This window comes from Armigeres subalbatus, chromosome 3 (genome assembly GCF_024139115.2).
Source record: "Armigeres subalbatus isolate Guangzhou_Male chromosome 3, GZ_Asu_2, whole genome shotgun sequence".
In the NCBI taxonomy this organism is placed as follows: domain Eukaryota; kingdom Metazoa; phylum Arthropoda; class Insecta; order Diptera; family Culicidae; genus Armigeres; species Armigeres subalbatus.
The window spans coordinates 303,050,070-303,070,817 of NC_085141.1; the positions used below are offsets into that span (position 1 = coordinate 303,050,070).

Here is a 20,748-nt window from a genome sequence, read left to right on the forward strand (position 1 = left end):
TCCAAATTTGAAATACAATGAATGACATTTCCTTAGTTTAGCTATGTTGGCTATTTTTTCGTTTGTTTCATTTACCATTCAAGATTTGTACAACATGAACATTAATGCTAGCTGCCCATTAGGTACCACAGATAAGAACATACGATTCACTATCAGAGTTTCCCACTTTATCCTCAACGTAATTTTAGAGCCTGAATGCTAGGCTTGATTTTGATCTTCCAAAACAATGTCTCTGTTTGTTTGGAATTGTTGTATCGCTGTTTCGTTCAAATTGAATTTGTCAGTAAAACACCGGAAAATCTTACTTCTACAAAGCATTCACGGATTTCGGTAAAACATAATCTTGTCTGTAGTTCAGAGACGGCAGTATTTTGATAGTGGACTAGAAACTCGCCAAGAAACATCCGGATAAAGCGGATAAACAAGAACGCCACAATAAAATGGGCTGTACTGTTTGAAACAGTCCCTGAAACAGAAACCCTTTCCTAACATTGTCCATCAACCACTTGACAATTCGTAATTCATCATCAACTGGAAAAAAAACTGCGTTTGACATGAGTTGAGTCTAAAAACGTTCCCATAATCATTTGGTGTAGTGTCGTAAACGGAGTTCCTTTCGGTCTGACTGCCTGCAGAGTAGAATTTCTAAAGATCATCATTCATTTGGCTTCTTTCATGTACGATCTACCTTTTCTTACTCATAGATTATATTCTCACGAATGGAATTTTTGGAATCCATCCTCCAAACACACAGAACGGAATAAGGAACAAGTTGATTTAAATGTACCCTTATTCCGGTCAAGATATTTTTCACTTTTCAGCATTTTATATCGGTAAAAAGCAGACAAAGATTGGGTAATAGACTACGCTGTTATCTGTTATATCTTGTTATGCTGTTTTGTTTCAAATTCAGGGCAAATTTGCACCTAAAAATGCCTTAATATTATGACAGACGTTCTTAGCAAGTGGGTTAATGAAAACAGTCAAAATGGCGCCTATAGTGACGACCAACAAATTTGGTTGAAATTTTCAATCTAAATCACTAAAAATGACGCTGCTTTTCATTTCATTCCATGCATAAATAACCAAAGAAAAGTACAAAAATATGTTTCTGTTATTTTTATAAATACAAACATTTTTCATTATTTATCATTTTGTCTTGCGTGAACGGAATTAGGCGCTGATTGGAATAAGGGAACAGCACGGTACAAAGCAGAACAAAATTTCGATGACCAGCCGATCGTTCTGCTTACTGAAAAAACACGATCGGACTTAATTCAAATTTTTAATTTCTGATTAATTAATTCACCCGCACAAAGCAGAACAAAATTGCTTACTGAAGAAACAGGACTGGACGCGAAACAAACGTTCATTTTCTCAAATCACGCGTTTGCTCGTTGCAATGCGAAAGGGGAGATCATTCCTTCATTTAAATTACGCAATAGCTCGGGGAAATGCAAAAGAGTTGATGATGCCTTCTTTAAAAGCACGCGTTTGTTTGGAGCAATGCAAAAAAGATCATTCCTTCTTTTAAATTACGCGATTGTTTCTTTTAAAGCTCGCATTTGCTCGGTGCAATGCAAAAAGGGAGATCATTCCTTCTTTTCATTTACGCGATTGCTTGGGATAATGCGAAAGAGTTAATGATGCCTTTTTTTAAAGCACGCATTTGATCTGTGCAATGCGAAAGGGGAGATCCTTCCTTTTTTATATTACGCGATAGCTCGGGATAATGCAAAAGAGTTGATGATGCATTCTTTTAAAGCACACGTTTGTTCGGAGCAATGCAAAAAGGGAGATCGTTCCTTCTTTTAATATACGCGATTGCTCGGAATAATGCAAAAGAGTTGATGCCTTTTTTGAAAGCATGCGCCTTCTTTATTGTCAATCAAGAAATCTATTTTGAAGTCCATCTTTAAGTTAGGTAAAGCATATGATTATTAATTAAATAAGATCATTTTCGTTGTATTATGCCAAACGGCTTTAAACTGCCTGTAACCGCATAGTTGTCCCATCCTTGCTGATTTTCCTATTCATATGGGACAGTTACACGATTATCCACATAACGGTTCCTCACTAAGCAATGTTTCAATCAAACCACATCAAACTATATCGTTGCACGATAATCTATTGAATGTTGAACAACTCAGCAAAAATTCAACAAGATGGTTCAATTTATTGGATTTTTTTTTTACTTTTATAAGGAAGATGCGATTTGGCACTTCATTGGCAATCATCTCAAAATACAAAAAAAAGGTTTGGGACTGATGTGAGAGTGCGAGAAATACTCTTATGCCTTATTCCGGATAAATACATAGTTCTAATGATGGAATCATATATTCATATGCTTCACTTTTTTGTAGTGGGTAATGTAATACAGCCGTGAATCGCATATCTGTCCCATCTTTGCTGGGTTACCTATTCATATGGGACAAATATGCGATTCACGGCAGATTACGATCATTATGCTAAACGGCCCTCTATATTTGACACAATTTTTCAACGATCATGCCAAATCGCCGTTATGCCAAATAGCCTTAAGGTACCCAAAACATTATGCCAAACGATCGTTAAACCAAATGGTATTTATGAAAAATGACCCTTTGACATTCAACTCGTTATGCCATATGGGCTTCCATCCAAATCATAAGTAAGAAAGTGTGTACTATTAATTTGCCCTATACGCGTTATAGTTCTCTCAACTCGTACTCTTGAAAAAATACTTAAAATATTTTTTTTTATCAATCAAAACTCTTCTGAAATTCGAATTACATGGTCCGTGGTGTAACCCAAGATGAATACACCACTAGGTGTTCTAATCTGCCAAATTCACGATTCAGCCATCTTGGATTTTAGTATGGGAGAGCCAGCCGGTTTGTTTATGTTTTGCACCGAAAATGAATTTTTCACCCCCGCCTTCTTCTCGTCCATAAATTGGGCAGATTGAAACACCTAGCTGTGTATTCATCTTGGTGTAACCCAAATTTTTTTACGCCTTGTTTAAAAAAAATCAAAATCAAGAAATGAGAAAAGTGCTGCAGTCCAATATCAAACGAAGAACTTTTTATTTTTTAATTTTAATTCAGCTGGCGGTTCTTTTATTTGTTTATTTTATAGGCTCAGATGTCGTAAGAACAACTCAACGGAGCCATAAACTTTTTTAAAATAAAAGTATTAGAAATACACTTTTCTCGCGTCATTCTATTCGTGGAGTGATTAGTATTCGGACCGTCACTTTCATTCGCACGTTTTCTATCATTTTTCTAGAGTGCTTTAAGAATAGGTCGTATGTACAAAAGAGTCGTTTTTTTTTGTTTTTCTCGAGGTTTCCGTTTGGGACAGAAGTTCATTCGGTGTTCGTTTATCTTGCAGAGGAAACATTTATTCTTGTTTCAATCATAAAATATGTCCCCTTTCCGGTTCTTGAAATGAAGCGATAAAGAGATTTCGATCTCCACGTCAATATACACGAAACGAAAAATTTCGAATTTTTTTATCTCACACATCGCGATTGATGGCAAAGACAATGTGCCGATAAACAATAGCCAGCTACCGTGTGGTTCGTAACGAACTGTCGAGAACTGAAAGCAAACTGGATAAGGATTGATGGAAAAGTTGAGCTTAATTAGTGAAAGAATCGATTGAGCCAATACAAAATGGCTGGAAAGAATAAACGGTTGAATGAACAACACTTCATGAAACATAGATTTGGTCTTATTTCAACTTATTTTGATCTTTTTCTCGCCAAACCGTTTGAGAAAAAGCGTATAATCATACTGACGCGACGAATTTTCTTTTAAAACAAAAATTCTTTCAAAACGAAAAAAACGAACCGTGCCAATCAGATAGTACTACTGGAAAAAAAATATCACAATCCTTGTTTGTATTCTAAACTTTCTTCACAATTAATTCCGCACTCATCGTGTTTTGATTCATTCCTATTCGTAGAAACTAGTTAACTATAACAAACGCAAACTAATGAAATAAAAAAACGCTAAGTATTGGTAGAAAGTGTTGAAATATGTGTTGTGTCTGTATGTGAGTGTTGTTAACTGTTTACAGTAAAATTATTTTCCCTTGTTTTCTTCGTAGCTCATGTCTTATTAAGCTTACATTATGATGACTTTGTTATGTTTGTGTTTTTCGAACAGTTTGTTATAATAGCTTGTGAGTGTTGTGGGTGGTGTTTTTTTCTCCATCGAAAAGCCTCTTGACTTAAAAGCTAAGATCTAAGGCGTGTACGAACTCTAATGTACAATTTCAGAGATAGAATATACACAGTGTTAAAACTAAATTGGAAGATATATGAAATTTTCCCGAAGAGTTCATGAACTTTCGTTTCCTTTTTGGAGGGGTTTAAAGCCATTTCGAAACCTATCAAATGTACGTCATTGAGCAAAACTAAACGTTAATCAATAATTTGTAAAGAAACCTTGTTGAGTTGTTGTTACAATTGGTGTTTTCGCCTATATAAATAGGTGTAAATATATGTTGCAATTATACATAATAATAATATTAATAATAGTAACACGATGATCGGATAATTTGCGGCAATAAAATTATTTCTTAAATCTAGAACCCACGAGAAGCTTTGTTTTTGCATTGCTATTGCTCGAGTTAGTAATTCGTTTTTTGAGGGTTGCCTCTTCTTCCCCTACCTCAGCTGCTACCTACCTACGACAATTTGCCTTTAGAGTTGCACAATTAATGCTGCTGAATCCTGACATTTAATTGCATTTAAGTAATTGCTAGATGTGCTTGAAAGATGCAATTGTTTAAGCAACGTATGCACAATAATAAAACAAAAGTTCAATAATCTAAACTGGAGCGACATTTGCGACCGACCGCTATTCTATTAATGGTTTGAAACTCGTGGTTGCTTCTTCGGGATGCTTTCAGTATCCATGCTACTGAACAGTAGTTTGAAAATCTTTTTTGCATATTTAATTTATGGAAATAATGTATCAACTGCATTAAAACGCAAAATTTTGTAAAAGAAAATAAAAATAGCTAATATACCGCTCATATGGTAAAAAATACTTTCACTTTAAGCAAAATACATAACTTTTTTGGTATCTGCATGTACGGTGATTGCACGAGCCATCGCGCCCGGCGTTCTGTCTTCGGAACAACCGCTCTGGTGAGATCCTTCGCCTGAATCGTGTTCTTTTTCCACCAGGTGATACCTTTTTAGAAAAGAAATGTTGTAGTATAAATAATATTCCATTCAATTTCACAGCAATTACCTGGCTCTAAATGCCACCAAATGCGCGTAGTAAGCCGGCGCGGGAATCGAAACTGAGCGGGTGCACCGAACATACGTGTGGCACAGTTGATACGTCAGGCACTGGAGCTCGTCCGATTCGAAATGATTGTCGTCCCAGAGGACATGATAATGGGACGGCCGACTGGTACCCTGTAATGAGAAGCGGTTGATTGTTTGTTAAAATTTTGAAAACATAATTTCACATTTTTGTATGCCATTTGCAGGCAAAATAATATCAACGAAAAATCTCACCTGAATTCCCTGGTGACTGCAGAGATAGAAATCGAACTCGGTCGGATGGGTGATGCCAACATCCACAGTTGTTCCCGCCGGGATGTTGCCCGACTTACCGCTCTGTTCCTTCTTGTCCGCACAGAACAGTCTCGTGTGGTGACGCTTTTGCACCACGATGAACGTGATGCCCGGTTTGTAGTCGGCTTCCAGCTTAATACACGCCTCTCGGATGGCCGTCAGCTCGTGTTGGAGTACATGCGGGAATTGACCCTCCGACACGCCATCCCGATAGAGGATGATCCGGTGCGGTTTGAAACCACCCGTCGATTTGTAGAACATGATCAACAGCTCCCGTACCATGCTGCTCAACTCCTGGATGATTTCCTGACGATGCTGCTGCACGCGCACCGTGGCTGCGTAACGCGAAGGATGGGCATCCATCGAACCAACCACGGCAGCAATGGATGGCTTCTTATTGTCTCCCGCCGGTGGGTGAGTTACGTCCGCACCCAAGAAGATGACCGGTTCATCGAATACCTATCGAAAAAACACGATTACTTTTAGTGCAAAATCAAAAATGATATAAATAGGAATCTGCTAACCTTTGGTCTGATTGATGGCACAAGGATCGAATTAATTCCACCAAGTTTGACGTTGATCTTCAAACAGAGATTTGACAGCGTCTGTGGTGATGTTTTGTTCACATTTTTGGCTTGCACGCACTGTGTGGCCATTCCTAGTACGGTATCACCTACGCGCTTGACTTCCGCTATTGAAGGACATGAACAATAGATTACAACTCAAAATTCCACTCAACACATGATCGTCCCACTTACCATACACCGGTGTCTTACCGGGCAGCACCACCACCACCAGCTGCAACGCGTTGAACGTGTTCTTCAGATATCTGAACATGGGCTCGACCTGATCCGGACCGGTGGCGTACTTGCAGAAGCACGGCTGTCCGATGATTGGCATCCCGGCATCGTTGGAGATCTTCTGCAGCTGCTGGGTGAAGTTCCTCAGGGCGTCCTCCCGGACGGTTCGCTGCGGCGCAAAGCACGCAATGGCCCAAACGCGGATTTCGACGCCGGTGAAAAATTGTTTGCCTCGCATGTCCCAAACCCCTTGGTTTGGTAATGCTAAGCTCACTTTATTCTGTGGACCAGAAGGTAACTTGTTCGCTGATTTTAACGTGCCACTTAACGAAGCGATTGCTTAAAATTATAACTTAAAGGTGCTCTAAAAAGGGGAACTCTGAGGTGAAGTTGGGTGTGTTATAAAATCTATTAGACGAAGTATTTCAAGAAGATCAATTAGGATGCAGAAATAAGATCTGTTCAATCACAACTATTTTTTGTTCAATTCAATTCAGTTCAAGTTTCATAATTCTACAACTCAAGGGCAAGTATACCTTTCAACAATTTAATTATTCTGTTAGCTTTAGCTTAGCTTCAGCTTAGCTTTAGCTTAGCTTTAGCTTAGCTTCAGCTTAGCTGCAGCTTAGCTTCAGCTTAGCTTCAGCTTAGCTTTAGCTTAGCTTCAGCTTAGCTTCAGCTTAGCTTTAGCTTAGCTTCAGCTTAGCTTTAGCTTAGCTTCAGCTTAGCTTTAGCTTAGCTTCAGCTTAGCAGGCTGAGCTTTAGCTTAGGCAGGCTGAGCTTAGGCGCTTAGCTTTAGCTTAGCTGAGTTAGTTTAGGCAGGCAGCTGAGCAGCTGGCCAGCAGCTGAGCCAGCTGAGCAGGCTTTAGCAGGAGGCAGGCTTAGCCAGGCTGAGCTGACAGCTGAGCCCAGGCTGAGGCAGCTGGGCCCAGGCTTAGCTGGCTGAGCCCAGGGCCAGGCTGAGCCCAGGCTGAGGCAGCCCCAGGCTGAGCCCAGGCTGTTCAGCCCAGCCCAGGCTGAGCTGTTCCAACTGAGCTGTTGCTGTTCCCAGCCTGTTCACCGGGGCTGGAGCCAGGCTGACCCACCCCAGCACCTGTTCAGCCAGCCCAGGCTCCTGTTCCACTGACCCCAGGCTGGGCACCCAGCTGACCCAGGCTCCACCCACCTGTTCCAGCCCCAGCTACCCCAGCACCAGGCAGGCTCCCAGCAGCTGAGGCTGGCCCACCTGTTCCACCCAGCTCAGCCCAGCCCCACTGAGCCCTGGCTTCTGAGCAGGCCCCACCCAGCTCCCAGCCCAGGCTGAGCAGGCTGAGCTGAGCCACCCTGGCTGACCACTGGCTCACCCCACTCCAGCTCCCAGCCCACCCCAGCAGCCCCAGGCCAGGCTCTGAGCCAGGCTGACCCCAGGCTGAGCCAGGCTGAGCACCCACTGCCCCTCCCAGGCTCCCACCTGAGCGGCTGACCCCAGCTCCAGCCTCACCCAGCTGAGCCCACCTGAGCCAGCCCCAGGCTGAGCCAGCCCAGGCACCCACTGGCAGAGCTGGGCAGGCTGGGCAGGAGCTGTTTAGAGCTGAGCTCCAGCCCAGGCCAACTGGCTAGCTTTAGCTTAGCTTTAGCAGCTCAGCCAGGCTTTAAGCAGCTTAGCTTTAGCTTAGCTAACCAGCTTTAGCTTAGCTTTAGCCCAGCAGCTTTAGCTTAGCTTTAGCTTAGCTTTAGCTTATTTAGCTTTAGCTTAGCTTTAACAGCTTTAGCTTTAGCTTAGCTAACCTTTAGCTTAGCTTTAGCTTAGCTTAGCTTTAGCTTAGCTTTAGCTTAGCTTTAGCTTAGCTTTAGCTTAGCTTTAGCTTAGCTTTAGCTTAGCTTTAGCTTAGCTTTAGCTTAGCTTTAGCTAAGCCCTGTTTGTCTGTCCGATGACTAGCCAACCAGACGAAGCACGCGGGGAAATTCTCACAAAATAAAATATTGGACACTTCAACTCTTTTTTCCTATCAGATGCAGAAAACAAAACCAGTGACAACCTTAGATAACCAGACACGGCATTTGATAAAAACAAATCACAGACAACAGACGCTGAAAATTTTGATTGAAAAAAAAACACTTTCCACGGGCGCTACTGCGTCTACAAATAAACTAGTCATATATGTTTGACCAACTTTGATTTCACCCAGCGGTCACTCGATCATCCCACGAAGTTCCACTAATGCACACGGTCAAACAGTTCGACTAACATTGACTCCATCCGTCGTTTAGTCAAGCATTCACCATGACCCTCCAACAGCGGTAGGAACACTTAATTTATTCGTCCAACAATATCACACAAGAACGACCGAATCGCCAACTCGAACACCAACCATCAAAAAGTAAATGGGGGTTTTTGTGACATCTGTATGAAAACTCAAACATGTTCGGCGAACCTTGACTCCGCCACAACAAGTCAAACCAAAATCAAACTGCATTGATTTATTCCAACCGAGCTACCAACCATTTGACAGGTTGTTCGAACATCTTCACACACGCTCAAACATTAGTGTTGTCCAATGAGCAGCTCGAAGTAATTCCCATCCCTCTCATGTCCATTTCTCGCTTAATTTTTCAAAAAGTAACTAAGTAACTAAGTAACATTTTTTTCATGAATTAATTTGAGTACTGCAATCAAAAGCTTTCATGTTGTTCTGTTGATTGCGCTATTCATAATAATTCATGAAAAAAATGTTACTTAGGTCCTTTTAAAAAGTTAAGCGAGATTTGTTAACAAAAAAAGAACGAGCAGGACGGGAACAGCTTCGAGCTACTTCGAGCTGCTCATTGGACAGCACTATGGCCGATGACACAGTGACGCGTGTGCGTGCGCGAACGCGTCTAAGCACTCGTGAAGCAGAATATCAGCAAAAGGATTCCTTTTGTCTTGGACGCGTTCGCGCACGCACACGCGTCACTATGTCATTGGCCTATCAGCAGCAACCGAAGCATTTTCATTCCAAAGTGTTTGAGCGTCTGTTGGAAGAGTACCACGATGTCAGTCAGTACGACACCCGTCCGGTAACGGATCTCCCCCACTCCTTCATCACCCCTTGTACACCTACATTTGAATGCTACAAACAGCATGGAACAAAAGTTCAATATTCAAATTACTAATCTGTTCATAGCTTATGATTGTACTTCTTGTCATAATGAACATATTTCTTCATTGTATCCTATCTCCTTTGGTTCAAAATTGGGGATAAATCAGTAGTTACGTACCAATGTAATATCCATATGCAATTATCACTGCACTTCACTTCTTTTCCCATCGTAATCAAGTTGGGTTGGTATAGGGCTGGATGGTTGAATTTTTCATTGTACTGACTGTTGCGTTTCCATTGGTCGTTCCAATAATTATTAATCAATTTTATTCCAGGTTGCGAAACTTTGGTCATGTCTATTAAACTTCTCAGAGGGCATCACTGAAACGTGCAAAGCAACACAGTAACCTGAATTTGTCTTTGCTACACTGCCTATGATCGCATATTTGTAACAATCGACAAAAGTAGGCATGGGAGAAATGGAACAATGAAGTTTGTGATATGCAAAAGTATGGAAATCTCAATGATTTTCTAAAAATTCCCTAAAATTGCACAAACACTTTATCCAGTTGGAATCTTCGGTAGAAACATTTCCATTACAGCAACAGTTCGCTAACTGGGCGCTTTTTAACTGGACTGCTTTTTAACTGGGCGTTCGCTAACTGGGCCAAAGCCCAGTTAAAAAACAGTTATCCGTCAAAAACCAAAAACAAACACTAGGCTGCGAGGGGAGTCTAAATGGTATATTGTTGTCGTTCCATGTAAATCATTGATCATAACAATGCATCGGTAATCCCCTCGTCAGCCCAGTTAAAAAGCGGCGCTCGTTAACTGGACTGATGTTTTAGCCCAGTTAGCGAATGGATGCTGTACTTGGTATTTGAATGCAAACTTATTTCGAAATTTTTTGCACACAGCACATGGCGTACTGGCAATAAAGTTTTCTGGTGTTACGGTTATGCGATCACTTTGTTTAATGTTACAAAACAACTTGGTAGTTTTTTCAAGTTTTTTGGAACAAACTTTCTTATTTCACCATTTCAGCTGAAAGAAGTAGCAATTTGGAGATGATTCATGAGCTTACCTCAAAATCGACAAAAATGCAAATGTTACAAATATGCGATCATGGGCAGACAGGATATCGATTTCTCGTTTCAATAAGACAAAAGCAAACGTTTTTTTGAACCAAGAGAGAATCTTTTTTCGTTGTTTATGTCGAGGATTATCTTCAAGGAATAATTGTCGCTGAAAAAGGCAAAAAATAAGCAACAAAAGAGAATAGCGATAACTCTTTGTCCTCATCTGCAGAGGATAAAGACATTGTTGCGTTCCATTTTATTTGCAACAAACATGGAGAGGTAATTGTTGTGAACTTTTCAAACTGCTATAACTTGTATATTCCAAAGGTAAAACACAAATCATGTCAGCAGATGGATAAGTTTATATCTAAACATTGATAACTGATACTTATTTAACCAAAACCACCATCAAAAGCCGACTGCTTCTCGAAATGCGCGGCAGGCGATCATTGTCCTATTCTGTTGCAGTTTGCGACAAACGCTTATTACGAGTTGGATTTGTCTCAACATTTACAAGAGAGGACAATGTTGTTGTCATTGGCAATGTTGTTACTTTACATTCCACATAATTTATCTTTCACCCATCACTCTTTTCGCAAGAGTTAGCCTTGAAAGATAAACGACAATCTTGTATATTAGATGAAAATCATTTTTCGTCTCATAACTTTTAACACTCACTCAATTTTCGTGAGCATTAGAACGGGTCTACTACGAAAGGCCGAATCACTCCGGTCCACTTTGTTGGTCTGCCGATTTTATTCGGCCTTTTGTGATTCGGCCTTATGTGGTTTCGGCCTTTTGTGATTCGGCCTTATGTGATTTCGGCCTTTTGTGCATTCGGCCTTTTTTGCTTTCGGCCTTTTGTAATTCGGCCATTCGTGATTCGGCCTTTTGGGGATCAGTACAAAAGGCCGAATCACAAAAGGCCGATAACCCAGAAGGCCGAACCACGAAAGGCCGAAAATGTTCTAGCATACCACAAAAGGCCGAAAACCCAGAAGGCCGAACTACGAAAGGCCGAATGATATAAAGGCCGAATCTCAAAAGGCCGAATCATTACAAAAGTTTCAATCATTCAATTAAGAGAACTTGGAATATTCACAAATTTACGTTTACTTTTATTATGCTACCCCATTGAGAAAAACTTGTCCACGTGTTTTGCAAGCGCGCGCTCGCTCCGGTCCACTTTGTTGGTCTGCCGATTTTATTCAGACTTTTTTTATTCAAATACTTAATATAATTTAGAATATTCAGATTATTTTGTGATTTCTCAGTGAAGTCAGTTTCTCTTAAATTGGGAGAAAATGATATGCATTGAGAAACACCGCATTACCGCAAGTTATACAGCTTTTGGTCAAAAGGATAATAATTGAAAAAGTCTATTTTGTTTAGCTTCTGATGTCGCAATTAGATCATGAATAGTGCGCATCATTAGCACAATGGACAACCATGCATCATGAAGCGCACAACGCCTACATTGATGCACATCGGCAATTCGATTCTGTGAGCCATGAATCCGGTGGAATTTAACTCGGGCTCTTGCATTAGATTTGGGAATTTAACTTATCCCAATACTACTGATGATGATTACTACGTCAGCAAAGGAAGAAAAAAGAGAGCTCTTGGATTACTCCGTTACTTTAAAGTGATAATATTTATACGTATGTTCATGCTTTCATTACTGCAATGAAGATTGATCTATTATGCAATATAATGAATCAAATTGACTCTGTAAACACCGTCATACAACTTCTTTCAATTGAAAGATTGAGCTTCTACGTTGAACTGACGTTAAATACCTCAACTGAATAAGATTGATTAGATCGCTGCTAGTAGTTGCAAAACACGTGGACAAGTTTTTCTCAATGGGGTAGCATAATAAAAGTAAACGTAAATTTGTGAATATTCCAAGTTCTCTTAATTGAATGATTGAAACTTTTGTAATGATTCGGCCTTTTGAGATTCGGCCTTTTGTATCATTCGGCCTTTCGTGGTTCGGCCTTCTGGGTTTTCGGCCTTTTGTGGTATGCTAGAACATTTTCGGCCTTTTGTGATTCGGCCTTCTGTGGTTCGGCCTTTTGTGATTCGGCCTTTTGTACTGATCCCCTCTAGCCACACCACCATGATATCTGTATGAAAGCATTAGGTTATTTGTTCCTCATAAGCTACTACCATTTGTATAGATGATGCCACGAAAAGACTCGAATATTAAAGAAAAATAGCAAACCATCGTTTGGCGAAGTGAGCGAAAAATGGTTATCACTCTCCAGGCTGACCGAAAAGCGATTTCTCCCCGACGTACAAACTTGAAATGGTCTGTGCTTAGTCATTTTTTTTCCAAATCGGATCAGATTTTCAGAAAACATCGGAGCATCGAACGGCATCGAGTGGGCGTGGGGCTCACCTTAATAATAATTTATGTTGTGATAAATACGACACCAATACTACTGCAGTAAACGAATGTTTTGCAGTCTTTCAGTCTACGGAGGGTCCGCAAATCTGTCCGTTGCATTTAATAAGTTGAATATCGCTATCGCTGTTGCAAAACGCATTAAACTGTCAGCAACAGTTTGCTGTTATGATTCGGCTCAAAAGTACCTGACTAGTCGACAACTCATAATGGCCGGACTCATTTTCAGGATTGCGTAGAATTTTTATTTTTCTTTTCAGGCTCCATTGTGAGTAGGGTAGAGTGGTCCAAGATGGGTCGCCTAAGGCGAACTCTGAATGTCTCAAAACAGAAACATTTTTATTCAATTTTTCAACGTGGATCTATATAAATAGCTTATAATCTGTAAGCCATGGGTATGAAAATACAAAAAAAAAAACACTTTTTATTTCATTTTGAATCATTAGTTTTTTTTCTGTCAATCAAAAACTTCCAAGAAAAGATAGGTCAAACAGCGGGGCAAGATGGGTCATGTTTAAATTCTACAATTATTATTGTTTTAAATCCCAATATAAAATTACATACAAATAGATAGCTTTAATGCTAATGTTTTATTGAATAAATAAGGATTTTTAGGCTTTGGATGGAGCAATGGCTCTACATTAAAAATTTCTAATTCTACAATTTCTAATGAAAACAAGCCAAATTTCACGACCCGGACTTTTCTCAAAGGAGATTAGTAGAGCTTTCTTTTAACAAAGGGGTCGTACACATATAACGTAAGTATTTTTCTGGATTTTTCAACCCCCCTACCCCCATGTAAGATTTTTTCCATACAAATGATTTTTTATTTATATGGAGCGTAAGATATTGACCGATCCCCCCTCCCCCCATAAGTGCTTACGTAATATGTGTACGGCCCCATAGATGCCTCCCCGCGTTCAGTAGTATCGAAAGTGTATATGTTTTTCCCTAATTTTTTGCTATGATGTCCTAATTTCTTCGGTAATCAAGTGCAGTAAAGTTCTGGCGTCATAAAATAAAGTAGATACATGATATATAACAAGTAGAAGTGATTTTAAACGTCTCCAAGTTATCTGATTACTGTAATTACCGATACTGAAAGCCATATCCCTGATCTGAAAAGTTTAGGTTTATTTCGTGATCAGATTTTAAGAAGTACGACCATAACTGGCAAGCCAGAGTAAACGCGAAGCGACAGTGCAATTTGATAATGATTGTTATTCTTTTACGTGAGTCGCGTCGCAACGCATGCTCGTCGCGTTTACTCTGGCTTTCCCCTTATGGTCATATTTCTTAAAATCTGATCACGAAATAAACCAGACAGGAGGGAAAAATATCACAAAAAACTGTAGACATAGGTGTAATCAATTTTATGTGTTGAAGGTACTATTTTCCAGTTCATCCAAAATATCCGTGAGTTCAGGTCTTGAATTCTACCATAGAAGCGAAAGGTAATGTGTACAAAAAAAAAATACTCAGAGTTCATCCTAAGACTTTGTTCAAAGATATCAAATGACTCATGGGAAATTTTTCTGCGTGCCCCATAGTGACATTCTAGAATGCGCGAAATGTTCTGAAGTTCGGCTCGTAAGACCTACGTAACAACGGCCTCCAAAATGTTTTCGGCAGCTATCATAACCTTTCCCAACAGATCCTTGGAAATCTGCCAAGAAACGTTATACCGGTTTTTCTGCATTACAATACACTGAAGGCCATCCAAACCGTTCTTGAGTTCAGGTCGTCAGATCTACAATCAAGTAGAAGCGCAATGCTTGTTTCAAATCAAGCTCAGGTCATCCTGCCCAGTTCAAAGAAATCAAATGACTTTTTGAAAAAAAAAATCTGCATGCCTCATAATGGCATTCTAGAATGCGCGAAATGTTCTGAAGTTCAGCTCGTAAGACCTACGCTACAACGACCTCGAAAATGCGTAGATTTCAGCAGTAACAAGATTTTTTAATATTTTGCTATGAATATCCAAATGACAATGATGCTCTGGGTAGAATTTTACGACAAAACTCAAGCGGATTGCCCGATTTTTTTAGATAAAGATGAGATAGATCTACCGTGCTGTGCCCTTATTCCAATCAGCGCTTAATTCCGTCCACGCAAGACAAAATAATAAATTTTTCAGGAATTTTTGTATCAAAATAACAGAAACATATTTTTGTTCTTTCCTATGGTTATGTATGCATGAAATTAAATGAAAAGCAGTGTAATTTTAGCGCTTTAAAGAGAAAATCTCAACAAAATTTGTTGGTCGTCACTATATGCGCCATTTTGGCTGTTTTCATTAACCCGCTTGCTAAGAACGTCTGTCAAAATATTTAAGCATTTTTAAGTGAAAACTTGCCCTGAATAACAGGTAACATTGTAGTGTATTACCTAATCGTTGTTTGTATTTTACTGATATAAAATGCTGGAAAGTGAAAAAGATTTTGACCGGAACAAGGGTACATTTGAATCAACTCGTTCCTCATTCCGTTCTATAGGTTTGGAGGATGAATTCCGAAGAATTCCATTCGTGAGATTATAATCTATGAGTAAGAAAAGGTACATCGTACATGAATGAAGCCATATGAATGATGAGCTTTAGAAATTCTATCCTGCAAGCAGTCAGACCGAAAGGAACTCCGTTTACGACTCTACGCAAAATGGTTATGAGAACGTTTTTCAACTCATGTCGGAAAAACGCAGTTTTTTCAGTTGATGGTGAATTACGAACTGTCAAGTGGTTGCTGGACAATGTTGGAAAGGGTTTCCGAAGAACACGGACAGTTTCAAACAGCTATTTTATTGTGGCGTTCTTGTTCTTAAAGCTTTATCCGGATATTTCTTTGCGAGTTCCGACTACTATCGAAATACAGCCGTCTCTGAGCTACAAAAAAGATTATGTTTTACCGAAAGAAATCTGTAAATACTTTGTATAAGTAGGGTTTTTCGGTGTTTTAAAGAATACTGAGCAAATATTCAATTTGAACGAAACAGCGATACGAACAATTCCAAACAAACAGAGACATTGTTTTGGAAGGTTAATCAGGTCAAAATTAAAAGCCTAGTATCCAGACTCAAGTCAAAATTACGTTTAAAGTGGAAAACTCCGATAGTGAATCGTATATGCGACTTGGCAGCTAGCATTAGTGCTCATGTTGAACTCGAATGATAAGTGAAAGTGATTGGAATTAGAAACACGAATGAACGGACTTAGGAACAATGCCATTTCAGATGATTGGAATTAAGACCACATAATTGCTGGAGTTTGTTTTCACTATTGGAACCTAAGTATATGAATGCATCCCAACATATTTTATTTTCAATTGTATATAGAAAATGACACTATGTAGCGAAATTGCAACTTCAAAATACTTAACAACTATTTTTTAGAGTTTTTAGACATAGTTGATTGTCTTAGGTGAACGGAATAATGGCACAGCACGGTATTCATGAAGAACTAGAAAAGCCGTTTCATTGTATTATCAGAATGAGACATATCCAAATGATTTAACATAATCATTCAAAATTTCAACAACTTCATGTTTCCTCAGAGTTCGAAAAACAAAAATGTGCAACAAAACAAAATAATCCCTCGGAGAGGGTGAACTATTCGGTAGCGTATGCACATTCGCAGTGAAAAGAGGCTCTTGAAAAGACTTACTTGTCCGCTCATGCTGGAAACGCGCCCTCCATACTGGAGCTTCGGCGGTGGCAACACCCGACCCCGCACCTCCATCATACTGTTCGAAATGGCCAGCCCGAACTCCTGCACGTACGCGTCGTTATTGAAATCGGCCCGACGGACCAGATTGTTGATTTCGCGTTCACTGAAATGTTATTTTCCAGTCATTTATTTTCCTCTGATTGAAAAAAGGGAAGAAATAGTTACTTACCGATCGGGAGCCGATCTGGCCGTTGCCTTGATCATGGTAGAAGTTTGCATATCGGTAAGCTTCTTGATGCACCGCTGACCGGCTACGATGTTGCACACCTCCAACGGTAGGTAGGTGTGCTTGTGCTCTTGGCCGACCTGCAGGCAAGGTAGATGAGGATAACGCAGTTTCATCTTGTACTTGTCGAGGAAGTATTTGGCCACGGTACACTCCACGGTTTGTCCGTTCTCCAGTTGCAGAGGGAAACTGTGTAAAAAAGCCGCAAACAAGTATTGAAAAGTGGATTAGCCAAAACTGGAAATAGGCTTTTAGAGTAAAATCAGCAGTGATTCAAATCGTTCGGGGCTGTCAGTTTGAATATGAATCTGAAACATTGAATTTCCCAGCAGCTGTTCTAGATTCAGTTTTTATACCAGTCAACTGTCAAAAAAATAAAATTGGTATAACGCTCCGTTCTATTTTCTGCAGATTTGAACCACGATTGAATCACGAGATTCAAATATTTTTCAATTGTTTTGGTGTATGGATGCGTCATTTTATCTACGGATCAATCCACTTTGCAATTCTGGCGCCTTTCTTGGCAGTAACATAATGATTTCAATTAATTGAAAATTTGAAAAACATGAATAGAACACTGCTGGGGAAACCAGCGAGTTTGTTCTATTTTGCTCCAGATGCAAACTAGAATAGTGGTCGAAAATTTAGAATCAAACTGAATCACTCCTGATTTCACCCTTAGAATTGCCATGACTTGGACAATGTTGAATTATGATACGTATTATTGTTTTCAGAGGTAATTGTGTAACATTTATCATGCCTTACAACAACGTGCCGTTGTAGCACAATTCGTATATTTACTTACGATTGCATTTGTGCTGGTCGACGAGTGACATTGCAAACGCGGTACTTTCGACGCATCGTGCCGCAGTGGGTGATTTCGATTTTGAGACCCTTGATTTCCTTTGTAAATTTGACACGTTGAGAATCCGTCAGGGGTTTCCGCTGCTCGTTGATATCCCTAATATCCAGCACCTCGCACATGAACTCGATGACCGGCTGGGCTTTGTAGAAAGCCGTTGCCGAAACTAAGAAACGTAGATAAAAATAATTACCTTGGTGTCGTTCAAAAGCCAGGAAAAGGCAACTTACCATCGATGTTCAACATCATCTTCCACTGCGATGGACGGACACTTTGATGGAAACCAAACCAAACTTCACGACCTCCTCCGAGGGGATGGTAATAGCTGGTGAAAGACAATACATCATTAGTAAGAAAAATTGTCGAGTTTCCAGAAGCTCATCGCACTTACCCATCAGGCGAACTGAAGAAACTTCTGCCTACCGGCGTGTATGTCATACTGGGTAAATGTCGCATAACAACGTCTAGCGCCAGGATCGCATCGTACGGGATTTGTCGGGTGCGTCCCTCCAACGCTTCCTCCAGGTTGAACAGCGAAACCTGCGCCACCCATTTGATGGTAACACGAAACACGCGATCCTTACCCTCCCCCGGTAGGGTCACCTCCAGCTCCACCCGATCGTTCCCAATCGGCAGAGGATCGCGCGTGTACAGATTGTTGCGACCATCGAATACCGGCTTCAACGCTCCGAACATCTTACTGTACGCGTGCACCATCGTCTCGATGATCTCTCGGTTGACCTTCCGGGGGCACTTGTCCGGCTGGATGTTGATATCATAGTGATGCACGAAGCCCCGGGGCATCGTAATTTGGAAATGGTTGGCACGCAGCACGATCGGTCGACCCTCGCGCCCAAGGTTCGGCCGCCTAGGGCAGGTGAATACCGGGAGATCTGGAGGCGCCGGCGGCGTTGCCGGCACAACCCCGAGCGCACTGCTGGCCACATTCTGCGCTCCGGCAGTGGTCGACACCGGCGTGGGGTTAACTGTGGCACCGGTTGGAGGAGCTGCTGTTCGAACGGTCGATTTTTGTTTGGGATTTTGTTCCGAGCGTATTTTCGAGGGTAATTTGGACCAGAGCCAATAGGGGGGGTGGGTTGTTCGTTAATTTGTTATTTTGGTCGGTTGCAATAGAGCACGCGAAATAACAAAACGAAAACCGTTAATTTTTCGGGATCGGTCGAATGATTGTACCAAAACGGGAACAAGTACACCGAATCGAATATGTTTCGAGAACGAATGTGGAAAAGAAAAGTAAAACAAAAGAGAAAACGATTTGTGATTAAAATGTGTTCATGACATGGGCGATTTGGAGCAGATGGGCTCGCCCTGATTTTTGTTTTGCTAACATTATCATCGATATGGAAAAACCTTAATAATGATGCGTAAGTATCGATATTACTTAGGTACTAGACTAAGTTCTCCTGTCAACAAGCTATTTACAAGGACGCTTTTGCGCTTGGTATGATTAGTCTTTCCTGAATTACCTATCTCTGGTTTATTCTCAGTTAATATGTATTTACCTGTTAATGTTCCTATCTGTTCGGTACAAACTAATGGAAAATGATAAACAAGAATAACAAAATGATAAACATACATTCAAAATTATAAGTTTTTTCGTTTGAGATTGATAAGTTTTTGAAGTAAGAATGGCTCATTATCACGATTTTTGTCGCAGACTAGATTTATTTTATTTTTTATTTTAATTAAGATTCAGAGGACACAGGTGACATGACGGTCAATGCGCTTGCTCCCGACAATCTTTATATCCATCCGTGTCACGCAAGGTGCTATGCCAGGCAAGTGAAGAAATTTTATTGCTCTGGACAAAATCTTTCCTTATCAACATTTCGCAGATCCATCCTTGTCCTCCAATTGGGTCCTAGTGCCACCTGGCAGGGTTTGAAAGCAAGCACATGTTCGTTCAGATGTTCCGATGATCCTACCTGAAGTCTACCTTCTAGAAGGTCAAAAGTCTCCATTCTTGAAGCTCGGAACCTCCCTTCAAAAGGCTCCAAAGTCTTCCTTCTAGAGGCTCGAAAGTCTCCATTCTGAAGTCTCGGAAGTCTCCATTCTAGAGGCTCGAAAACCTCCTTTGAGCCTTCTTTCAAGAGGCTCGGAATTCTGCTTTCAAGGAAGCGTACTTTTAAGAGGCTCAGAAGCGTTCTTCAATGATATTCCGAAGCCTCCTTTTAAGTGGCTCGAAAACCGCATTTCAAAAGACTAACTCCCTCCAAGGAGGCTCGAAATTCTTCTTTCAAGAGGCTTGAAACCGTAATTCCAAAAGGCTCAGAAGCGCAATTTCAAGAGACTCGGAAGCATCCTTTCAAAAGGCTCAAAAGCCTCTTTTCAAGAAGCTCGGAAGCCCCCTTCAAGAGGCTCGGAAGCCTACTTTCAAGAGGCGCAAAACCCTACGGAAGCCTCCTTTTAAAAGACTAGGAAGCCTCCTTTCATGTGGCTTGAAAGCCTCCTTTCAAAAGGCTCGGAAGCCTCCCTTCAAGAGGCTCGGAAGCCTCCTTTCAAGAGAATCGAAAGCAACCTTTCAAGAGGCTCGAAAACCACCTATCAAGAGGCTCGGAAGCCTTCTTTTGAGAGGCTCGGAACTCTTCCTTCAAGAAGCTCAAAAAGCTTCTTTCAAGAGGCTCGAAGCCTCCTTTCAAGACGTTCGGAAGCCACCTTTCAAGGGACTCGGAAGCCTTTCAAGAGGTTCGGAAGCCTTTCAAGAGGTTTGGAAGCCTCCTTTCAAGGGATTCGGAAGCCTTTCAAGAGGCTCGGAAGCCTTCTTTCAAGAGACTCGAAGCCTCCATTCAAGAGGCTCGGTAGCCTCCTTTCAAGAGGCTCGGAAGCCTTCTTACAAGATGCGCGGATGCCTCCTTTTAAAAGGCTCGGAAGCCTCCTTCCAAGAGGCTCGAAAGCCTCCTTTCAAGAAGCTCGGAAGCCTTCTTTCAAGAGGCTCGAAAGCATCCTTTCAAGAGGTTCGAGAGCCTCCCTACAAGAGGCTCGAAAGCCT

General features: G+C 40.8%; 1 protein-coding gene across 10 annotated transcripts in view; it reads right to left on the reverse strand.

Annotated features, from left to right (window-relative positions):
• Window positions 1-3,846: 3,846 nt before the first annotated feature.
• The window catches only part of LOC134225031 (protein argonaute-2), a 151,124-nt gene continuing 134,222 nt past the window's right edge, over window positions 3,847-20,748 (reverse strand). For 3 of the 10 annotated variants that reach the window (XM_062704775.1, XM_062704774.1, XM_062704780.1), the window contains 11 exons: window positions 19,262-19,291; window positions 18,130-18,748; window positions 17,969-18,063; window positions 17,682-17,904; window positions 16,820-17,065; window positions 16,588-16,753; window positions 6,337-6,676; window positions 6,103-6,269; window positions 5,519-6,037; window positions 5,247-5,416; window positions 3,847-5,186 (listed from right to left, as the gene is read on the reverse strand). In XM_062704775.1, the coding sequence (XP_062560759.1) occupies window positions 5,048-5,186; window positions 5,247-5,416; window positions 5,519-6,037; window positions 6,103-6,269; window positions 6,337-6,676; window positions 16,588-16,753; window positions 16,820-17,065; window positions 17,682-17,904; window positions 17,969-18,063; window positions 18,130-18,748; window positions 19,262-19,291 (2,714 nt within the window). In that variant the 3' untranslated portion in view covers window positions 3,847-5,047. The remainder of the gene's footprint in view (window positions 5,187-5,246; window positions 5,417-5,518; window positions 6,038-6,102; window positions 6,270-6,336; window positions 6,677-16,587; window positions 16,754-16,819; window positions 17,066-17,681; window positions 17,905-17,968; window positions 18,064-18,129; window positions 18,749-19,261; window positions 19,292-20,748) is intronic. The other 7 variants (XM_062704776.1, XM_062704782.1, XM_062704778.1 and 4 more) reach the window with 4 other exon arrangements.